The following is a 20879-nucleotide window of genomic DNA, read 5'->3' as shown; positions in this document are numbered from 1 at the left end:
CATATATCATAAGACTCAATGTTATATGAACAACCAATATCAGTAGATTTATTTAAGGTAGCATTTTCTACATTGAGTTTAAATAAACCTTCATTAAGGTAACCTTTTCCAATAAAGGTTCCTAAATGTAATATTACAACTTTATTACATTTAAAGTTCAGCTCATAACCAGCACGGACTAACTTTGACCCGCTAATCAAATTCCGACGGACCGCTGGAACATGATGCACCTCATGCAGTGACAGGACTTTTCCAGAGGTGAACCTCAGGTCAATTTGTCCTATCCCAAACACCCTGGCTGCAGAATGGTTCCCCATGGTCACGGAAGTGCCTTCAATTACCTGATAAGTAAGGAAGGCAGAGCGATCAGCACAACAGTGCACATTAGCACCTGTATCAACTAACCATTCATTAGGTTGATAGATCAAGTTTAGTTCGGGTTTGAAGGTAACAAACCTATTGCTGGTGTCGTCACTAGCAGTCACGACATTTGCTTGTGCCATGGTGTTGGACGTATTGCTTTGGTTTTTCTTCTTAGGGCAGAATTTGGCATAATGTCCAATTTGCCCACATGCCCAGCACGGCTTGGTTCCATTTTTCTTTTGAACCTTTGGCTTGGGTTTCATCTTGTTCTTCATTTTCTGATTTTTGAATTTCTTCTTGTCAGATGAGACTACTACATTTGCCTTTGGAATAAAGTCCATAGGCATTCTTGTATCATCATTTTTATGTTGCTTTCGATATTCTTCTTCGATATTTAAGGCAATCATCAAATCTTCTAGAGAGATTTTACCTCTCCGATGTTTAAGAGTCATGCCAAAATCTTCCCAACTCGGAGGCAATTTTTCGTTGATAGACAAGACTTGAAATTTTTCGGGTAATGGCATATCTCCTTTAACAAGACATTGAATTTGAACTTGGAATTCATGTGTTTACTCGACCACTGATTTGCCTTCAACCATTTTGAAGTTTAGGAATTTTGCCACAGTGTACTTTTCTAATCCAGAATCTTTAGAGTTGTATTTTTTATCCAAAGATTTCCACAACTCTTTAGCCGAAGATGTTGAGCAGTACACATCAAATAGTGCGTCTGAGAGGGCAGACAGGATTCTCCCATGGCAGAGATAATCCCTTTGCTTAAACCTCTCTAAGGCAGCACTGCGGGCAGGTTCCTCTTCATTAGGTGAAAGAGGGTCTGTTTCTATAACGGAGAATAGCCCTAGCGTATTAGGCCAAAATTTCATCCGTTGTTGCCAACGTCTGAAGTTTTGCCCAAAAAATCTCTCGGGTCTGGCACTAGCCTCATCAGGTCCCGTTACCCTATCATTCATCATGTCTATCGATGCTAGGTGATAAATTCTCTAAGAATGTTGTATTCTATAAGCAATAATACAGTAATGTATTTGCACAAAAACAGCTAGCATGCAATAAACAGATAAATAAAATAGCAGGGTTAGAAAATAGTTATCCGGGGTTGAAGCGTCGGCGTGCCGACTGTCCTTAGAGAATTTATCGCCGTCCCACGGTGCAAAGGCTCTCCGGTAAAATCCTCCCAAGATCCGACAACCACTCGTAACGATCGTAGGTGCACTCCAAGATGATCATCACACTCGAACCCAACCTCAGATCGCACAGACCAAGCCTCAGGACTGTAAAACTCGGGAACCAGAAAAAGACCTCAGATTGCAGAGAAGAGAGGAGAAGAAAGCAGGAATAGCTTGAGTGAATAAGAGAGGCACAACGCCTCCCCTTTTATTCACTATGAAGAGACTCGAAGCACTGCTTCGCTGTTTCGCCTCCTGCGTCCTTTCCTCACGCGGGAGTGTCGCTTCGCCTTTTGAGTCCGGAGGCTAGCAAAAACGAACAGAATCGGAGAATCAAACCAACTGGTTTGGTTCAGACCGAACCATACCAGAGACTGACAAAAACAGATCGGGTCGCCTGCAAGTGCGAGGCCCACGAGCTGGGGATTTGCACCCCCCCTGCGCGCGATAATCACGTGCGTCGCGCCCGATTTATGGATTTCCGGCTCGAACCCCCCGAACCCACTTGATTTGGGCTTGACCCGCGCATGCGTGTAGGTCCACCTAACTTTGCTAAGCAAGGATGGAATGACTCCATATATAAGGTCATTCCAACTTTCTTTGCTTAGCAATGTGGGACTAAATGCATACACATATGCATTAGAAAAACAAAGAAATAATTTGAATTTTCAAAAGAAAATAATTTTTTTTAAAACAAAATTCAACACTTGAGGCCTTAGGGTCCTTGAACCTATCAACACTTTCTCTAACACAATTATCTCTTCCTCCACTCAACGCATCTATCATTCTCTGAGGACTTTTGCGCAAATTTAGAGTCTAAATCAGCCTGCTGAGAATTGAAGTTCTCATCTCCAAATGAAAGAGTAATTGTCAGGCAACTTCGAGTGTTCATGTCAGAAGAAAGGACAGGACATTCTTCCTTGAGAGAGACAATTATAGGATCACCATAGTTGGATCTTACACCCTTATCATCCACAAAACTCGCTTCTCACCATACTTAGCACCGTGTGCCCAAGGAGCCGACTTCGACTGCATGCCCCAAGGAATGCACATGATATGATTCGCCATTGGAGGAATTGCGTCAACAGAGTTCCCAAAAGAGCCATCTGATAGGTACGAATTTGAACGCTTCTCATCCTCAGCAACATTTAACTTCTCAATAACTAAGTGCATCCTACTTTTCCCTCGCTCGTCATCAAAGTTCTCGTCTGGATCTCCAAATTCCATCATCGGAAGGCCGAAATTCATCCAGAGACTGATAAAAGGGAGTTCTCGAAGAAAACAAGTTCCGAGAACTTTCAATGTTTTGATCCTGCCAGGGAAAATTGGGTCGCGAGGTGGAAACCTTCACAGACCATCACTCAAGAGTCTGGGCATTGAATCTCAGCCTTAGCTTTCTTTTCCTCCTCTTCTTTCTCCTGTTTTACACATCTTTCCCCGCTTTTTCAACTTCGACTACGTCTTCATCCTCTGGGGATTCCTGGAGAATCAGATACGCTCGGCCGAGAGTAGCTACCAAACAACAGAGATTGGAGCGGAGAAGCATCGATCTTAGCACAACTGACTCTAGTCAAAAAGAGGAGAAGGATACAATGGAGGTCGTGGAAAAGGAAGAGGAGCATATATAGAAGAAGAGGACGATTTAATTACTCAAATAAGTAAGAGGTGAAGATAATGTCAAGTGATCCTGTCCGAAGGTTGAAGAGACGGAATGCTGGGATGTGGCACTCACGCTAACTTTTGATGGACTTCGTGCGGACCAGCAACACAGATTACGTCAGTGTCGAGCCAGGGAAGAGGTCCTCAGCGTTGGCCCTCTGACGCTCAAGTCAGTCACCGACGATGATGAATGAACTGGAGCAACAAGAAGACTACAACAGTGAATCTCGCATGTAACGCGTACCTCCACCGATGCTTGGACCCCCTTTATATAGAGCTCTGGTAGTGTGCGTACATGCTTCCCAAGGTGAGCATGCATCTCAAAACTTTCCCTGAAAAGACTTGTCAGTAAAGTGTCCCTGACACGATACCTTAACGGATCGAGCATATCTCTGAAGTGACAGTAAAACCTTCAGACGTACGATTTTCTATTAGCCCATGCCCGGTGTCGGCGGCACTAATTCCCAAAAGGATATTGAGGGATGTCAATGTATTGTACCACCCGACCGAGCTGGTTGGTCGCTCGACCGTCTATTCGCCACTTTGGTGCCCTGTCCGGTCGGCCAACACCTCGATGCTCCTTGCCTGCTTGAACGAAGTTCCACTTTGTACTGTCCAGACCTATTGTCTGGCCGAGCGGGGTAGCCGCTCGGCCGAAGTCGAACTCTGTAGATGTCATATTTTGCTGTCTGGCCGAGCGGGTTAGCCGCTCGACTGAAATTGAACTCTTGATGTCATGCCCTGCTGTCTTGCCGAGAGAGGTAGCCGCTCGGCTTGGCTTCTACGCGTCGTTCACCCTTGAGCGCCGGTTGTTTGAATGCTCTCCGTGTCGAAGACGATGGCGGGTCAGAGCCTTCTCCCCGGTCAAGGCCTGGTTCGTCCGACCAGCCGATGCCCTATATGCATTAACCGCCTTGACTTTGACCTCCTCTGACCTCCACCGTGGCAGCAGGGTTGGGCCCCTCATCATCACCGCATCAATCCTCATTCGGATTGACTATTTCCTTGCACCTTCGAATTGAGATGATGAACCTCCTCCTTCAATTATAATTGAAGAATTGAAGTTGAAAGTGATCGAGATTTCGAAATTGAAAGATGAGAGTAGAGAAGATATTGTGGAACTGATGAAATGAATTCCTTATTTACAAAGTTTAGAGAATAATGAATACTAAATCATGATTATTGATAAACAATGATCAAATAATTTCAATGGTTAAAAAAAAAACCCTTTCCCCCAACAATCGGAATTGCTTTTACTCCTTTCTTCTATCTTTTAAATCACATTGTATAAGTGTTACAGTGTTAAAAGAAATTATTTTCTCTTGATTCGTCTTCCAACTATTAAGAATAATAATATAGAAAAAAACTATTAAATAGTTATTAAATACAGAAAATGTCATTAGTTGTTGACTAGTTGGTTACGATACTAAGCTCTCATCTAGGAGACTTGAGTTTTAATCCCAACAATAAAATTTTAATTAATAAATTTTCATCTATTAAAAAAAACTCATCAAACCAACAGTAACTATCAGTGCAATCGACCTTCAAAATTTTAATTTCAGACAAATATGTTTAAGTATGTTTAAATATGGAGTTTGATCTAGGAAAGTCCTAGTTGTAGGCTAGGTAAGGGAAGTCCTAGTTGGAGGCTAGGCAAGGAGAGAAATCTCGGTATATCGTGGAAGCCAGGTGGATAGGTCTGGAGGACTTGATCCCTGAGTAGCCGAATACTGAGTCCTAGTTGTATGCTAGGTAAGGGAAATCTCAGTAGATCATGGAAGCCAGGTGGATAGGTCTGGAGGACTTGATCCCTGGGTAGCCGAATACTGAGTCTTGGTGAGTGAAGCCAAGTGGAGAAAATCCTATGGGGTGATAACCTTTGGTAACGAGAAGTCTTGGAGGAGTGAACTCCAAGCAAGTTTGATCGGATGGTTTCCGGTCGACCGCGCGCGGTCGACCGGACCAGCGGATCTCGAAAAATCTAGGTTTAGGTTTACCATTGTATTCTGTATTACTATTATTGTTGTTGGCTAATGTAGTATTGCAGGAAAAGTCTTAGTGGATCGGACGATTAGACACTGAGCAGGCAAAAGTCCAAACAGGTCTGGAGGACCAATGTTTGACAGGTAAGTTGAGGTATGCAACTGGAGGAGCGATAGTGAGGTCGGGTTCCTAAAGGGAACAACCTTAGGTCGCTGATCCAACTAAAGAGACTGGGAAGGTTTTCAAGTTGAGATCAAGACAGTTCTACTGTCTATATTACTTATGCATTATATTACTATGCTAACCTTTGTTTTACAGGAATATTGTTTAACTTTGTTTTGCAGATTCGGCCTGATCGGTCGACCGAACAACGAGATCGGTCGACCAAACTAGCTTGACTCAGCACAGAAATTAGATCAGATCAGAACTAAGTTCAAGTCGGATCAAAACCTGATCGATCGATCGAAACGTAAGATCTGCTTTCTATTCAAAATTTTGGCATAATCTTTTAGTTTCCTTTAATGGGTATCCGTTTTATTGCTTGGACACGAAAATAATACTAATTTTTAAAAAAAACAGGCTTTCATCAACCAGTTGTAGAATGCATTATTAGTTATTTGACACATATAACAACTGGTGGATCCCTTCACTTCCTGCAGGATAGATTGTTTAATTATTTTTTTTGTTCTGGTTCATGGCATGGCATGGCATGGCAAAGCATCAGTGTGCCTTACTTTTCTATTTCTTTTCAGGTTCATGGGAAAGCATCATCAATATTCCGTAATTGTTTTCCATCTTATTTTCGTCCAAAGCTAGAAGAATACTATCTCCTCTTCTAATTATAATTAGATTCTCAAAGTCAAAAATAAAGGACAATTAATGATCCAAGAGCCACTTGAGCAAACCATGCGGACCAAATTGACCAGCATGATCGGAATTAAGACTTATTAGCCCAACCCTTTGCGACCAAGGTGTTGGAGTGGTAACGTTACAAATATAATTTTATATTGAAAATATATGTAAATGATAGATGAATTTTTTTATAAAGAAAAAATATTTTTTATTGACACGAGTATGTTTGGGTAGAGTCCAAGAATAAAATTATAAGAGTTTAGACCTAAAGTGGATAATATCATACCATTATAAAAATATCTAAATTCTTTTCCATCTTACAATTGGTATCAAAGTTAGGTCTCTCTTCACCGGACTAACTGCTGGAAGAAGCATGATTTAAAGTCATGATCCAAGATCGAATGATGTGGATAAAATCTTGAACAAAGTAGGAGAGACCTTGAGTAGATCAAGATGATTCGATGCTCAAGAGGAGGCCTGAGCAGATCAAGAATGATCTGATACTTGAGGGAGATCCCGTGGTCCTTTGTTTGAGGGAGAGATTGTTGGGATTGTAAAATTACAAACAGAGACACTATGGTCTTTTGTTTGAGGAGGATTATTGAGATTGTAAGGTTATAAATATAGTCACATATTAAAAATATATGAGAAAAAAAATTAATGAATTGATATTTGAGGGAGACCTAAGATTTTTTGTTTGAGGAGGAGATTGTTGGATTAAAAAATTATAAATAGAGATCTTGTGATTTTTTATTTAAGGAAAAGATTATTGGGATGGTAAAATTATAAATACAGTATCATATTAAAAATACATGAGAAAAAAAAGAAGATATTTTCTTTTAGGTAGAGCTCAGACCAGTAAAACAAAAAGATGCAGGAAGATGACTAAGCCTCTGAAATCAAATTCGTTTTTAACTCCTTCCAACTACTAAAGCTGCAAAAGACTGATAATTACGTATGCTTTATTTGCTTCAATTAATTATTTCCGTGCATGCAATTTTTTTCAATAGCTAAAATAAAATAGGGGCCTCTTATTCATTATCATCTCTCATTTAAAATAAGGGTAAATTTGCATGCACTCCCCATAGGTAAACTCAATTTTACATGTAGTTCCTATCCATGAAAAACTTCCTTTTCACTCCCCAGTCAAATATATTTACCTAATTACCCATGATATTTTTAGGTACAAAAAACCTAAAAATCAGTATAAATCCTCTTAAATTGAGTATATTAACTTAAAATCTAGTATATTTTCTATCAAATTGAGTACGATTCTAAACCCTAAACCCTAAACCCTAACCCTAAACCCTAAACCCTAAACCCTAACCCTAAACCCTAAACCCTAAACCCTAAACCCTAAAACCTAACCCTAAACCCTAAACCCTAAACCCTAAACCCTAACCCTAAACCCTAAACCTTAAACCCTAACCCTAAACCCTAAACCCTAACCCTAAACCCTAAACCCTAAACCCTAAAAAATAAGAGGAACAATTTTGATAGAAAATATACTCGATTTTTAATATAAAGTACTGACTTTAAGAAGAATTATACTCATTTTCAGACTTTTTGTACTCAATTTTGGACTTTTTGTACCTAAAAATCTGAGGGGCAATTTAGGTATCAATATTTGCATAAGGGAGTTGAAACAAGTAATACTTTACATGCAGGGAGTGGAAACAAAGTTTTTTAGGCATGAGGATTGCATGCAAAGTTATGATTAACATTAGGGATTTTTCTCTAATTTACCGTTAAAATAACACCCTATAATAATCTCAATAATAACACCCTAAACTACGATAAGTTATTATTATTCTTGCAACAATAATAACTTATCGTAGTTTTCCTGCATCAATACGTCACCAGCACTGACGTTATCTGACGTACGTAATTGACCACCGATTTCTTCGTAATTTTCAATGACAAAAAATATGCTAACGAATTCGTTATAAATTGACAGATATCGAGCTCAGTCTGAGAGGCGGGCGGAGTGGCGAATTGGGGGAGTTCCATAGGCTCTGTTTTCGCCATAGGCTCGACGATGCTGCCATAGGCTCTGTTTTCGCCACACTCCTCTTCCTCAGGACTGCCTACCGCGACTTCCTACCGCCGGAGCTCCACCGCTTCATCAGTTTCCTCTTGCGCGACCTCATGGCCCGCTTCAACAACAACGCCAAGATCGTCATCGAGGAGTACGATGCCTCCTCCCACAACGAGCTCTACGGTGCCGTCCAAATCTACCTCGGAGCCCACTGCCTCGACGATGCCGCCGTCGTGCGCCTCACCAAGCACCGCGATTCGCCCCTCCCCGCCGCATCCCTGCCGGCGTATCACACCACCTACGACTCCTTCCAGGGCATCCCCATCGAGTGGAAGTCCGTCGTCGTCGCACAAGCCGACGGCTCCGGCCCCTCAGGCCGGAGCTCCCGCCCTGCCGAACACCACTCCCTCAAGCTCACTTTCCACAACCGCCACCGCCACGCCGTCCGCTCACTCTACATCCCCCACGTCCTCGAGGAGGCGAAGCGCATTGCGATCGCCTCCCGCCAACGCCGCCTCTTCACCAACCGCGCTGACACTATTTACGGCGACGACCGCCGTAATCTCTGGTCTCCGGTCCCCTTTTCCCACCCCTCCACCTTCGACACTCTCGCCATCGACCCCGCCCTCCGCGACGACATCAGGAGAGACCTCCTCCGCTTCGTAGGCCGCCGCGACTACTACGCCCGCGTTGGCCGATCCTGGAAGCGTGGCTACCTGCTCCACGGCCCGCCGGGAACAGGGAAGACCAGCCTCATCGCCGCCATCGCCAACCTTCTCGAGTTCGATGTGTACGACCTTGAGCTAACGGCCGTGCATTCCAACACCGCCCTCCGTCGCCTCCTCGCCTCCACCACCCCCAAGTCGGTCGTCGTGATCGAGGACGCCGATTGCTCGCTCGATTTGACCGATCGAAAGAAGAAGAAGAAGAACAAACAGGACGAAAAAAATGCTAAAACAGGAGAGGCGGAGGAGGAGCCGACGCCGGCGAGCGACAGGTCCGGGTTCTCGACGGTGAGCCTCTCTGGCGTGCTTAACTTCGTGGACGGGCTCTGGTCGTCGAGCGTGGGGGAGCGGCTGATGATCCTCACCACGAACCACCCGGAGCGGCTCGACCCCGCGATGCTCCGGCCGGGGCGGATGGACCGGAAAATCCACCTCTCCTACTGTGGACCGGAGGCATTCCGCGTGCTGGCGAGGAACTACCTGGAGGTGGGGGAGGAGCACCCGCGGATGGTGGAGGCGGAGGAGCTGCTGAGAGAGGTGGAGATGACGCCTGCCGAAGTCGCCGAGGTGTTCATGAGGTGCGACGCGGAGGGGGAGGGCGCCGATGCCGCGATGGACGAGGTGGTGATAGAGATGCGGCGGCGCAAGCAGGAGGCCGCGGCCGCCTCAGTGGAGGAGATTCAAGGAGAATGCCAAGGAAATTAAAAAGAAATGCAAGCATGTTTCCTCCAGAGTCGAGATTATCAAGAAAGGAAGGTGCTGGTGGCAGAGAAGTTGACCTCATGTGACATCTATTAATGACTAATAATCATCAATAATTTATCTTCGTTCATTTTATTTTTAACCTTAATGCCACATGGTGACAGAGACGTTGATATGCGGACTTCTTTTCTCTATAAATATACAATTCTGATATGAGTAAAAGATTGCCATAAAAAATCCATGTTAAAAACTGGTCATTCGAACGCATGATCCATTTTTTTACTGATCGATTGCATACCTTCATTTCTCACTGACTTAGAAAACTCTGTAGCAAAGTTGGGGTTATCGGCTTGTGATCAAGCACGCTAATTAATAATTTGGTTACCTATGTTACTTATAAGCCAGTCAACAAATTCACATTTCGGGCCATATTTTTCAAAATGAATACACAAGACAACTATCTGCAATCTTCAAATCAAAGCCTGTAAAGTGAACCAACAGAGGAAAAGAGAAAGGTAAACTCTTCAACAGCATTTGAAAAAGAACCAGTGAAAGGAAAAATATTGATCACAAGGTCTTGAAGGAATAGCAAATTGACTTTTCAAACTAATCAATTCATAATCGTAAGGGAGAGTAAACAAAAAAAAAAAAACCAATATAAATCATATCATACTCACTCTCCACCTTAATTTCTTCAGCTATTCTCCCATTAGACGTGTTTGGTATGCCGCGTTTGATGGCTATCTTTGCTAGCAGTAGCCAAGCCTTGGTGTTGCCTGTTTCCTCCTACACCAATGGACAAATATTGATATTTCAGTAGAGATTATAAAAGAATATAATTTATTTACAAGAATTTATGATCATATCATACCTAGAACAAAGTGAGGGGGCATTGTTCTAGCGAGCCTTCTCAAAACCGTCATTTCTCTATCTCTTAGAGATGTTCTGGTCTTATAATTAAGGAAGAAGTCTAAAAGGTGGTTTGTAACCGGGAACTAGACCAAGCAGCAAGTCAGCATCAACTGGAATTGGATTACGACCTGACCAATCTTTGAAACGTGGCCCCAACTGATCCAATAATCTGTCAATATAAGCTGTTGATGAAAATCCTTTAGACAGGTTTTGATTCATGGCAGAATCAGTTTCAAAAGTTTCTGCTTGATTGCCAGCAATAAGATTGGAACAGTTTCCCATTGAAGGATTATGGAAAGAATTGGCATCAGAAAGCTGCAAGTACGTCTGGATGCAAGGAAGTTGATAAGCCATTCCCCTATATAGCACAACTGACCTTCCAGACCTCCAAATGATCATACCTCCAGTTTTCCCCTGCAGGTATATTGATGTACATAAAAATGTCATTTTAGATGCCAAATAAAAGGGTTTAAGAACTAAAAGATTATGAAATTGTGTGTTAATAAAAAGATTCTTCGACCAATGAAGACTAGATCCATGACATTTACAACAAAAAGGAATATTACTCAAATAAAGGTTTTTTCAATAATTTCAGGATCTTATGCATTTTCTTCAGAGTTCAGACTACTAATATGAGGAACAATGAGCTGGTAGAATATCATGGATGACATCAAGATTCTAGCTCCTAAGATAAGCAGGAAGGATAATGTAAAAGAGTGCAAGCTGTCAAGTCAGTTACTAGAAATATGCTGAACATATACTTGTCCATCTAGGCTTTTGACTAGGTATCAGGCCTTGTATCAAGTTGGATAAGCAAAAAAAAAAAAAAACAAAGAGATTCCATTTTTAAAAAAATTAAACTTCTGATTTCATTTAAATGGAAAAGTACAGCACAGAAATTGATTTGTCAAATGAGAGAAGCGCATATAGCCTGATATCTTCTAGAAAATATGACCAATATTTCCATCTAACATAAACAGTGGATATGGAGAAGACTGACTATGGAAGAAATCCAATTGAAAATCTTGTGGCTGAAAAATAAAATATATCATAAAAAATAACTTTTAGGATCCCTACTAACACCTATAAAACCTCAATGTAATCCCTATAAGTAAGAATTTTAAAGTCCTAAAATTTCAGCAAATAGACAAACCAAATAATAGCAGATTAGCATTTCAACTTTCACCATGATGAAAGACAAACCAAAAAATTGCTAGCAAGGATAGGATAATATGATTCATGCTGCTCAGAAAGTTGAGATGGTCCATCATTAATAGGCAAAGATAAACACATACAGATACAAGAGCACACACATGCAAATATGAGAGAGAGAGGCTGATATCTAATCTGAAGTCTGTCGTTCTTAAAAGCCACAACTAAAGCACCAAAAAGATAATTTAATTAATTCTTGTTGCTTCAAATGCTACATATCCCAATTAATGTCTTCTTTGTAATTATGACATCCATGGAGCAAATTTTCATTTTTTTTTTCTGATCCACTAAGCATGTTCTGATTCAAATTTTGTTTCCTATCACACTAATTCCATTAGTTGCAGTCAACTAACATTTTCATAATAAAGCATAGATCTTAGGTATCAAAACACATATATTTCATGGCTAAGAAGATATTTCTTCAATGGAACTGTACCAAAGAAACAATTATAATTATCTCACACTATGGCATAGTTGGTTTAGAGAGGAAAAAACTAACCTCTAAAATTTCATGTGTCCTCTTCATGTTCAGACAGGTTGGGCCTTCAAAACCTTAACTTGATGACCTCTACCTCCTTCCATTTCTCATGGATGTGTTTCACAACAGCCTCAGTCACACCTGCTGGTCCAACAGTCATCCTCTCTTTTATTCTTAAAGCAGCATTTCTCAGTCTCTACGGTTCCTGCTCTGGTATAATTCTCTCTGCTAGTTCAGTGTTGCTCCTTTGCAACTGATCACCCTCCATGGAGTCAATTTCTCTTTCCCATGGGAAAGGCACTGAACTGGCACTAGTTTCAAGTCAGAGTTTTTAGAAGAGACACAAAAACCAATACCAACATTGGAGGAACTTGAGGGCTTAGGGTCTTTGTACCTATCAACACTTTCTCTAACACAATTATCTCTTCCTCCATTCAACGCATCATCTTTCTCCGAGGGCTTTTTCACAACTTTAGAGTCTAAATTAGCCTGTTGAGAACTGAATCTCTCATCTCCAAATGAAACAAAAACTGTCGGGCAACTTCGAGTGTTCATGTTAGAAGAGAGGACAGGGCATTCTTCCTTGAGAGAGACAATTATAGGATCACCATAGTGGACCGCGAGGAGGAAACCTTCACAGACCATCGTTCAAGAGTCTGGGCATTGAACTTGACCTCAGCTTTCTTTTCCTCTTCTATCTCGTGTTTTTCACTTCTTTCACCGCTTTTTTAACTTCAACTGGGTCTTCATCCTCCGGGGATTCCTCATGGGAGAATCGGATACGCTCGGCCGAGAGACTAGCTACCGAACAACAAATATCGGAGCGAAGAAGAATCGATTAGGAGGGGAAGGGGGAGGGGGTGGAGGTTAAGGGGACGAAATAAACATATATAAAAAATTCGGCAATTTACAAAGGGCACTCGTATTTCTAAATTTAATGAAATTATTTTTCTGTCCTCTTCAATTGCATGCAATAGATTTTATTTTTCCAGTCCCCGGTTCTAGTGGCTAGCATATGAGATATTGTCATAATGAGGTCTTAAGTTTGAATTTCGATAAAGTCGAGATAAATACTTTCCTTATGTGCTAATCACTATTCCAAAGGCTAGTAACCACCCGTGATTTATCTCCTCCGTGTTGACCTTGAGACGAATTGACGGAGGCGCTAGAACGAACGTATTCACCTTTTACCATAATAAATTTTATTTTTCCTCTCTTTTTTATGTCATGCATACATATACAAGCCCACGATGTATAAGAGTTTAATTAATTTTTTAATAATATTTTAATTCATTTAAAAAAATTAATATAATCAATAAATAATATATTTAAACACTTTATAATTTTAACGGAGGTATAAAAATATAATAAAATGAATCGATTTTGGACTTATAGTATGAATCATATCAGATTCACATTACATCTGATATAAAATCATATCATACCGGGATTAATGGAATTTTAGTATTAAGGGGTTAATTCAATTTAATTAATCTAATAAAATAATTTAAATGATCTAATTAACAAAACTAACCTAATTAACCTAACTATTCTAATTAATTCAATTTAATTAATCTAAATAATCTAACTAATATAATTTAACTCATTAATTCAATGTAATTAATTTAATTATCGCAAACTAATCTAATTAATTTAATTTATTTAATCTAATTAGTTAAATTAAACTACTATTCTAATCCATATAATTACCTTAACTAATTTAATTAATTCAATATAATTAATCTAATTAACCAACTTAGCATAACTAATCTAATTAACCAAATTAAACTAATCAATCTAACTATTCTAATTAATTTAATTCAATTATTCTAATTAACCAAATTAAACTTATTATTTTAACCTATCTAATTAACCAAATCAACCTAACTAACCTAAGTAACTGAATTAAACTAACTAATCTAAATAATCTAATTAATTCTATTTAATTAATCTAATTATTATATTAGTTGAATTAAATTAATTAGTTGACTTAATTAGTAAAATTGAATTAATTAGATTAGTTAAATTGAACCCTAAATCTATACCCTATATACTTTATTCTATATCATGCCTTTGTCGCGACTAATATGATTTATATCATGCTCAACGTAAAAGTTTTTGTCAATTCTTTCTTATTATATTTTAACATCTCCGAGAAGCCAAAATAAATAATGGATAACATATTTGAACTCCTTGCAACATTAGAAATCTATAGAAACTTAAATGGATACAATCAGAGCTCTCTACGTTCATCAATGAGTTTTGATCAAAATCAAGTGATAGACATATAGAGTTTCGATTACACCCATTTCAGTTCCTATAGATTTCTGAAGTTGCAAAGAGTTCAAATATACTATCTATTATTTATTTGGACTTCTAAAAAATGTTAAAAATATATTAAGGAAGAATGGACAAAAACCCCCATGTGTGGGTCTAATATAAATCATATCAGGCCCAACGTAGACCTAATATAGAATCAGATTGGGCCCAATATTATTTATTTCGATTGAAATCCACTGATAGACTTAGAGAAGTTCAATTATATTCATTTAAGTTCTTGTGGATTTCTGATATTATTTCCAGGGCCGTCTCAACTTATTTGAGGCCCTAGAAATAATTATTTATTCGATCAATTTGATATTTTAAAAAACTAATATACTATTTTGCATTAAATCTAATGTATAAAAATCTTTAGGTTCTTATCCCTTATTTTATGTTCTTACCTAAAAGAGGAAGAAAGAATGCAAAAAGTATATCTTAGGAAGAAAAATGATATCTTTTGAGAGTATTGTTCCTGTCCGAAAGTCGATGAGATGGATGTTAGAGATGTGGCGCTCTCACTGACCTCCTGTGAACTTCGCTCCCGCTTGCAACACAAACAACGTCAGTGCCGAGCCATGGAAGGGGTCCCCGGTGATGACCCTCCGACGCTCAAGGCAGTCTCCGGCGAAGAAGAAGAAGAAGTAAGCGGAGTAGCAAGCAGACTAGCGCAACAGTAAAATATCGCATACGTCCGTCGATGATTGAACCCACTTTATATAGAGATCTTGTAGCGTGTGTGCACGCTCCCCAAGGTGGGCACACGTGTCTCAAAGCTTTTCCTGAAAAGACCTATCAGTAAAGTGTCCCTGATATAGTACCTTAACGGGCCGAGCATATCTCTGAAGTGACAATGGAATCTTCCGCCGTACGATCCTCTGTCTGACCATGCCATCGTCGTACGATCTTCTGTCTGACCATGCCGCCTGCCAGCGGCACTAGCTCCCAAAAGGATATCAAAGGATAACATGCTGTGTCGTTGCTTGGCCTAGCGGAGTAGCCACTCGGCTAGAAGTCCATTGTCTGCATGTTCTGTTGTTGGGCTGAGCAGGATAGCCGCTCGACCGGAATTCCACTACCCACATGTTCAGCTGATGTTGAGTTTGCTACTAGGCCGAGCGGAAGAGCCGCTCGACCCGGTTTCTGCATACTACTCCCTTTGTTGTCCTCTTATTTGAGCGTCGGATGCTCGGCTCATGGTCGAGTCAAAGGTGATCACATGGTCGGGCCTTTCTCTTCCCAATCAGGACATGCTCGTCCGATCGACAAATGAGTTTTAATCGCTGATCGCCTTGATTCTGACCTCTACTGTGGTAATAGGATAGGGCCCCTCATCTTCACCGCATAAGTATCTTTGATGAGAGAGGAGAGTGAGAAAGAAAAAAGATATGAGAATAAAAATGAGAAAATAAAAGGGTATAAAATTATCGATAATTATTAGGATGCATATTTTTTTAGAGATCAATGTGGAAAAGAAAGAATCAATTAGGTTTTAAAAACATAAGATATACAATTGAAAAAAATCAAGAATAAATAAAATTTGATATTTTTTAAATTGATCTAAATTTAAGGGTATATATATATATATATATATATATATATATATATATATATATATATACCCTTAAATTTAGATCAATTTGTGTGTGATGCGCTAATGATGAGGGGCCCTACCCGGTTGTCACGGTGGAGGTCAAAGAAGGTCAAACTCAAGGCGGTCAATGCGCATAGGGCATCGGCCGGTCGGGCGAAGCTTCGCTCGACCGGAGGAAGGATCTAAACCACAGTCGCCCTCGACACAGGGAGCATTCAAACGACGCTCAAGGGAGAGAACGATGCGCAGAAGCCAAGCCGAGCCGAGCGGCTCCTCTACTCAGCCGAGTAGTAGACTCAACATCAGCGAAGCAGCATACTCAACATTAGCCGAGCATGCAGACAGTGGACTACCGGGCCGAACGACCATTCCGCTCGGCCCAGTAGCATATCACGAGGACAGTGGACTTCCGGTCGAGCGGCTATCTCGCTCGACCTGGTAACGAACGACACTGGGACAATGGACTTCCAGCCGAGTGGCTATTCTGCTCGGCTCGACAACAAACAACATGTGGACAACATAATTCCACGTGAGTGGCTATTCCGCTCGGCCAAGCAATAGACACAGCAGGTTATCTTTTAATATCCTTTTGGGAGCTAGTGCCGCTGACACGCGGCATGGTTAGACAGAGGATCGTACGACGGAAGCTTCCACGGTCAATTCAGAAATATGCTCGGCCCGTTGAGGTACTGTGTCAGGGACACTTTACTGACAGGTCTTTTCGGGGAAAGCTTTGAGACGCGTGTCTGTCTTGGAAAGCATGCACGCTCACTACAGGAGCTTTATATAAAGGGGGGTCCAAGCATCGACAGAGGTACACGTTACATGCGATATTTTACTGTTACGCTACAGTTCTTGTTGTTACGCTTACTGCTTCTTCTTCTTCGTCGGAGACTGACTTGAGCATCGGAGGGCTATCGCCAGGGACCCTTTCCTTGGCTCGGCACTGACGCTGCTTATGTTGCAAGACAGGAGCAAAGTCCAAAGGAGGTCAGCAGGAGCGCCACATCGCCATCCTCCATCTCATCGACTTTTGGGCGGGATCATTATTATTTAAAGAAATATTTAAAATTTATAAATTTATAAAAAATATATATAAAGAAGAACTTGTACTTATTTAAGTTACCTACATATTCCCTATGATTTTAAAATAGAATCCCGAATCTTAGAAGTATCACCATCAGTACTTCCTTATGTCACGGATGTCGAAATTTACTCGAATTTATCATCTGTAAATTGAATATTGTGATCCTCATTCGGATTGACTATTTCCTTAGCCCTTTGAAATTGAGATGATGAATCTCCTTCAATTATAATGGAAGAATTGAAGTCGAAAGTGATCGAGATTTCAAAATTGAAAGTGAGATTAGAGAAGATACTGTGGAATTGATGAAATGAATTCCTTATTTATAAAGTTTAGAGAATAATGAATACTAAATCGTGATTATTGATAAACAATGATCAAATAATTTCACCCGTTCAAAAAAAAAAACTCTTTCCCCAACAATCGGAATTACTTTTACTCCTTTCTTCTATCTTTTAAATCACATTGTATAAGTGTTACAGAGTTAAAATAAATTATTTACTCTTGATTCTTCTTCCAACTATTAAGAATAATAATATAGAAAAAAGAAACTATTAGATAGTTATTAACTACAGGAAATGTCATTAGTTGTTGTTTAGTTGGTTACAATACTAAGCTCTCATCTGGGAGACTTAGGTTTTAATCCCAACAATAGAATTTAATTAACAAATTTTCATTTATTAAATCAAACCGGCGGTAACTGTCGATTCAATGATTAAATGGGCCTCTAAAGTCATTGATTTGATTATTGGGCTGGCTCCGATTAGGACCCGACTCATGGCTAGACCTACCGAACTCCCATTATGAAGATGTGTCAAATAAAAGGACAATGGGAGGGAGCTCCTTTTATTGTAACAAAAGGTGATAACTCTCACCTGAGATCCCTACAGAACTGTCTCTTATGATTTGAAAAAGAGATAAATAATGAAGGGTTTCATCTAGCACAGTGATCCTTTTCACGGGATGACATATATATATATATATATATATATTCCAAATGGTTGTTACAAAATAGCCATTACAAATTAGACGACTTAGTTAAGCGTATTTCAACACACTACAGTTGTGATGGGTAGAAAATAATTTATTAATTATTATACATTTAATTGTCTTATGTTATATTTTATATTTGCAACGGCTCGGGGGCCTTCGTCTTCGAGCCTGTGGCTCGGATATAAACCTCCCGGCCGAACGGCTCGGGGCCTTCGGTTTCGAGCCTGTGGCTCGGATATAAACCTCCCGGCCGAACGGCTCGGGGGCCTTCGGCTTCGAGCCTGTGGCTCGGATATAAACCTCCCGGCCGATCGGCTCGGGGGCCTTCGTCTTCGAGCCCGTGGCTCGGATATAAACCTCCCGGCCGAACGGCTCGGGGGCCTTCGTCTTCGAGCCTGTGGCTCGGATATAAACCTCCCGGCCGAACGGCTCGGGGGCCTTCGTCTTCGAGCCTGTGGCTCGGATATAAACCTCCCGGCCGAACGGCTCGGGGGCCTTCGTCTTCGAGCCTGTGGCTCGGATATAAACCTCAGATCGGCTCGGGGCTCGCCTCGAGCCCGTGGCTCGATAAACCTCCTACCGATCGGGGGCGCTTCGAGCCCGTGGCTCGGATATAAACCTCCCGGCCGATCGGCTCGGGGGCCTTGGCTCGAAGAACTACTACAAATCACATAACTAACCGAGAACAAATAACGGAAAGACTGACCTAGGTCATGAGGATAGCAGAACTCTCCAACGTCGTCCATCTTCACGTTCCAGATCAGGCGCGTTCCCACAGACGGCGCCATTTTGATCCTGTCTGGAAGCTGAGAAAACGAACCTGCCGGTGTGACGTGTCTGGAAGGTTGACCGCATCCCCATGACCCGGTTGATGATCTGTCCGCTGCGTTGACCAAGTCGTCTGAAGTCCTCCTCCGATCAACTGTACCTGTATCCAGCGATCGAGTTCCCCCGGTCTCTGGTACCTCGGTGCTCGAGGCGAATCCCACAAATGTATGAGTAACCACATAATAGTATAGCAGAATAATTAACTAAATGCAGAAAAGGTACGAGAACGTACCCTGGCCCAGGGGGGCGCCCTCGGATGGAGCGATGAGCTGGTTCCGGCGAGGTGGATGAATGCAAGTCGGTCGGGCAGCCGAATCCGCAGGCGATAACTCGGAATCCAGTGCGGCATGGATCCAAAAGATGGCACGTAGGCCGGGATACCACAACGGCTCGCAGACCGGAACTCGGCACGCAGGCCGGATAAGCCCAATAACCCACAATGATGATAATGATGCAAAGAGTAAAATACCTCGGCGCGATGGCCGGAATTACTCAAATAGTACCAAGCTGCGGCTACCTGGAAGGTGACGGTATCTACTAAAAACAGCGGCAGTAGACGCGTGAGGGGGCTGTTGCGGCTGTCGGCGATGGCTGTGGCCGCGGGAAAAGGCAGCAATGGCTGCCGGCGGCGGCTGTGGCCGCGGGAAAAGGCAGCGGTGGCTGCCGGCGGTGGGAAAAGGCAGCGGTGGCTGCCAGCGGTGGCTATGGCCGCGGGAGAGGGCAGCAGTGGCTGCCGGCGCAAGGAAGTGGCTGCCGCATGCAGGGGCGGCTGGACGCGGCGACGGAGGCCGCTGGACGCGGCGACGAAGGCCGCTGGACGCGGCGACGGAGGCCGCTGGACGCGGCGACGGAGGCCGCTGGCTGTAGAGTCAGTGCACGCGGCGACGATGGAGGTGTGCGACCATCGCCGGCGACGTGTGCGATCGGCGACGTTGCGGGTCTCTCCATGGCGACAGATCATAGTTCGCCCGATGATGGCTTCGGCCGGAGGAGAAAAGAGAGCCCTGTCGGGAGGCTCCTGCCGGCGAGAGGAGAGGGAGAGAGGTTCTTCCCATGTGCGGCGGCGGAATCCCCCCAAAAACGCGAGCAAGCCTCCTTCTCTCTGCTGTGAACGTCACTTCCCAAAAAAACCCCTCAGCCCTAGCAATCCTCCCTCCCGAAAATGCCCCTGACCCCTTCTCTATTTACTTCTCATGCCCTAATTTACCTCCGGATCAGTTGGTATGAATGACATAAAATTTAACTATATCAAAAATTATGTATAAATTTTTTTTGATATACTGAAATTTTAGGTATCACATAAAACTGGATTCATTATTTTTTAAAAAAAAATAATCCAACAGATTGATTCTTATTAAAATCCAACAAATTAAATCGAGAAAAAATTGATTAATTTGATATGTAATTAAATTAATTGTTTTTTTAAATAAATTTTTTAATTACAAACTAATCAGTTTAATAATTTTTTTATTAAAAAATCGATTTTTATAATTTTAATCAAAATCAATATATTTAATTAATTTTTAAATTTTAAAAATTGGTAAACATGAATAATTTTATAAAGAGTTAATACTCGCAACTCCGTGTTCTTTCACTGATTTAACCGTTGGTGGGACAATGTTTCTAACGTCGGCTCCCGATTGAAATTTTTTTATCCTTGATACCGCTATCCAAAGAAACAGAAGATATGAATAAAGAAATTTAGAGAGTGTTAGTGGCAAAGACGGCAGAGATACGGGGATGACCCATAACTCGATCAACTTAGATCCTGTCTTGATCAGTTCTAAACGAACTCAAGTCCAGTCAAATTAACTCTTTCATGTTCAACTTTAGTTAACCAGGCTAGGATTTGATCAACCCACTTCGACTGAGTCAACCAACTCATGAGCAAACTCGAGTCGTCAAGTAACTCACAATCAAGCTCAACCTGAGTTAGCTCGAGTCACATCCAAGTTG

The 20879-nt window shown here is 41.6% G+C and overlaps 1 protein-coding gene and 1 long non-coding RNA gene across 2 annotated transcripts; one reads left to right on the top strand and one right to left on the bottom strand.

The window, feature by feature from the left end:
* The first annotated feature begins 4041 nt into the window (after nucleotides 1-4041).
* Nucleotides 4042-9944, top strand: LOC121992620 (AAA-ATPase At3g50940-like). Its single transcript, XM_042547116.1, has 4 exons — nucleotides 4042-4048; nucleotides 7996-9452; nucleotides 9554-9603; nucleotides 9874-9944. The coding sequence occupies exons 1-3, from the start codon at nucleotides 4042-4044 to the stop codon at nucleotides 9587-9589; spliced, it is 1500 nt and encodes a 499-aa protein (XP_042403050.1). The 3' UTR covers nucleotides 9590-9603; nucleotides 9874-9944.
* A 56-nt stretch (nucleotides 9945-10000) lies between these two features.
* LOC122045593 lies at nucleotides 10001-18958 on the bottom strand. Its single transcript, XR_006130033.1, has 4 exons — nucleotides 18802-18958; nucleotides 12127-12906; nucleotides 10375-10829; nucleotides 10001-10289 (listed from the first exon to the last, which is right to left on the bottom strand). It is a non-coding gene; the product is annotated as an uncharacterized LOC122045593 (long non-coding RNA).
* Between the last annotated feature and the right edge of the window lie 1921 nt (nucleotides 18959-20879).

This window comes from Zingiber officinale, chromosome 1B (assembly GCF_018446385.1).
Source record: "Zingiber officinale cultivar Zhangliang chromosome 1B, Zo_v1.1, whole genome shotgun sequence".
In the NCBI taxonomy this organism is placed as follows: Eukaryota; Viridiplantae; Streptophyta; class Magnoliopsida; order Zingiberales; family Zingiberaceae; genus Zingiber; species Zingiber officinale.
This window is presented reverse-complemented; position numbering and strand designations above follow the sequence as displayed.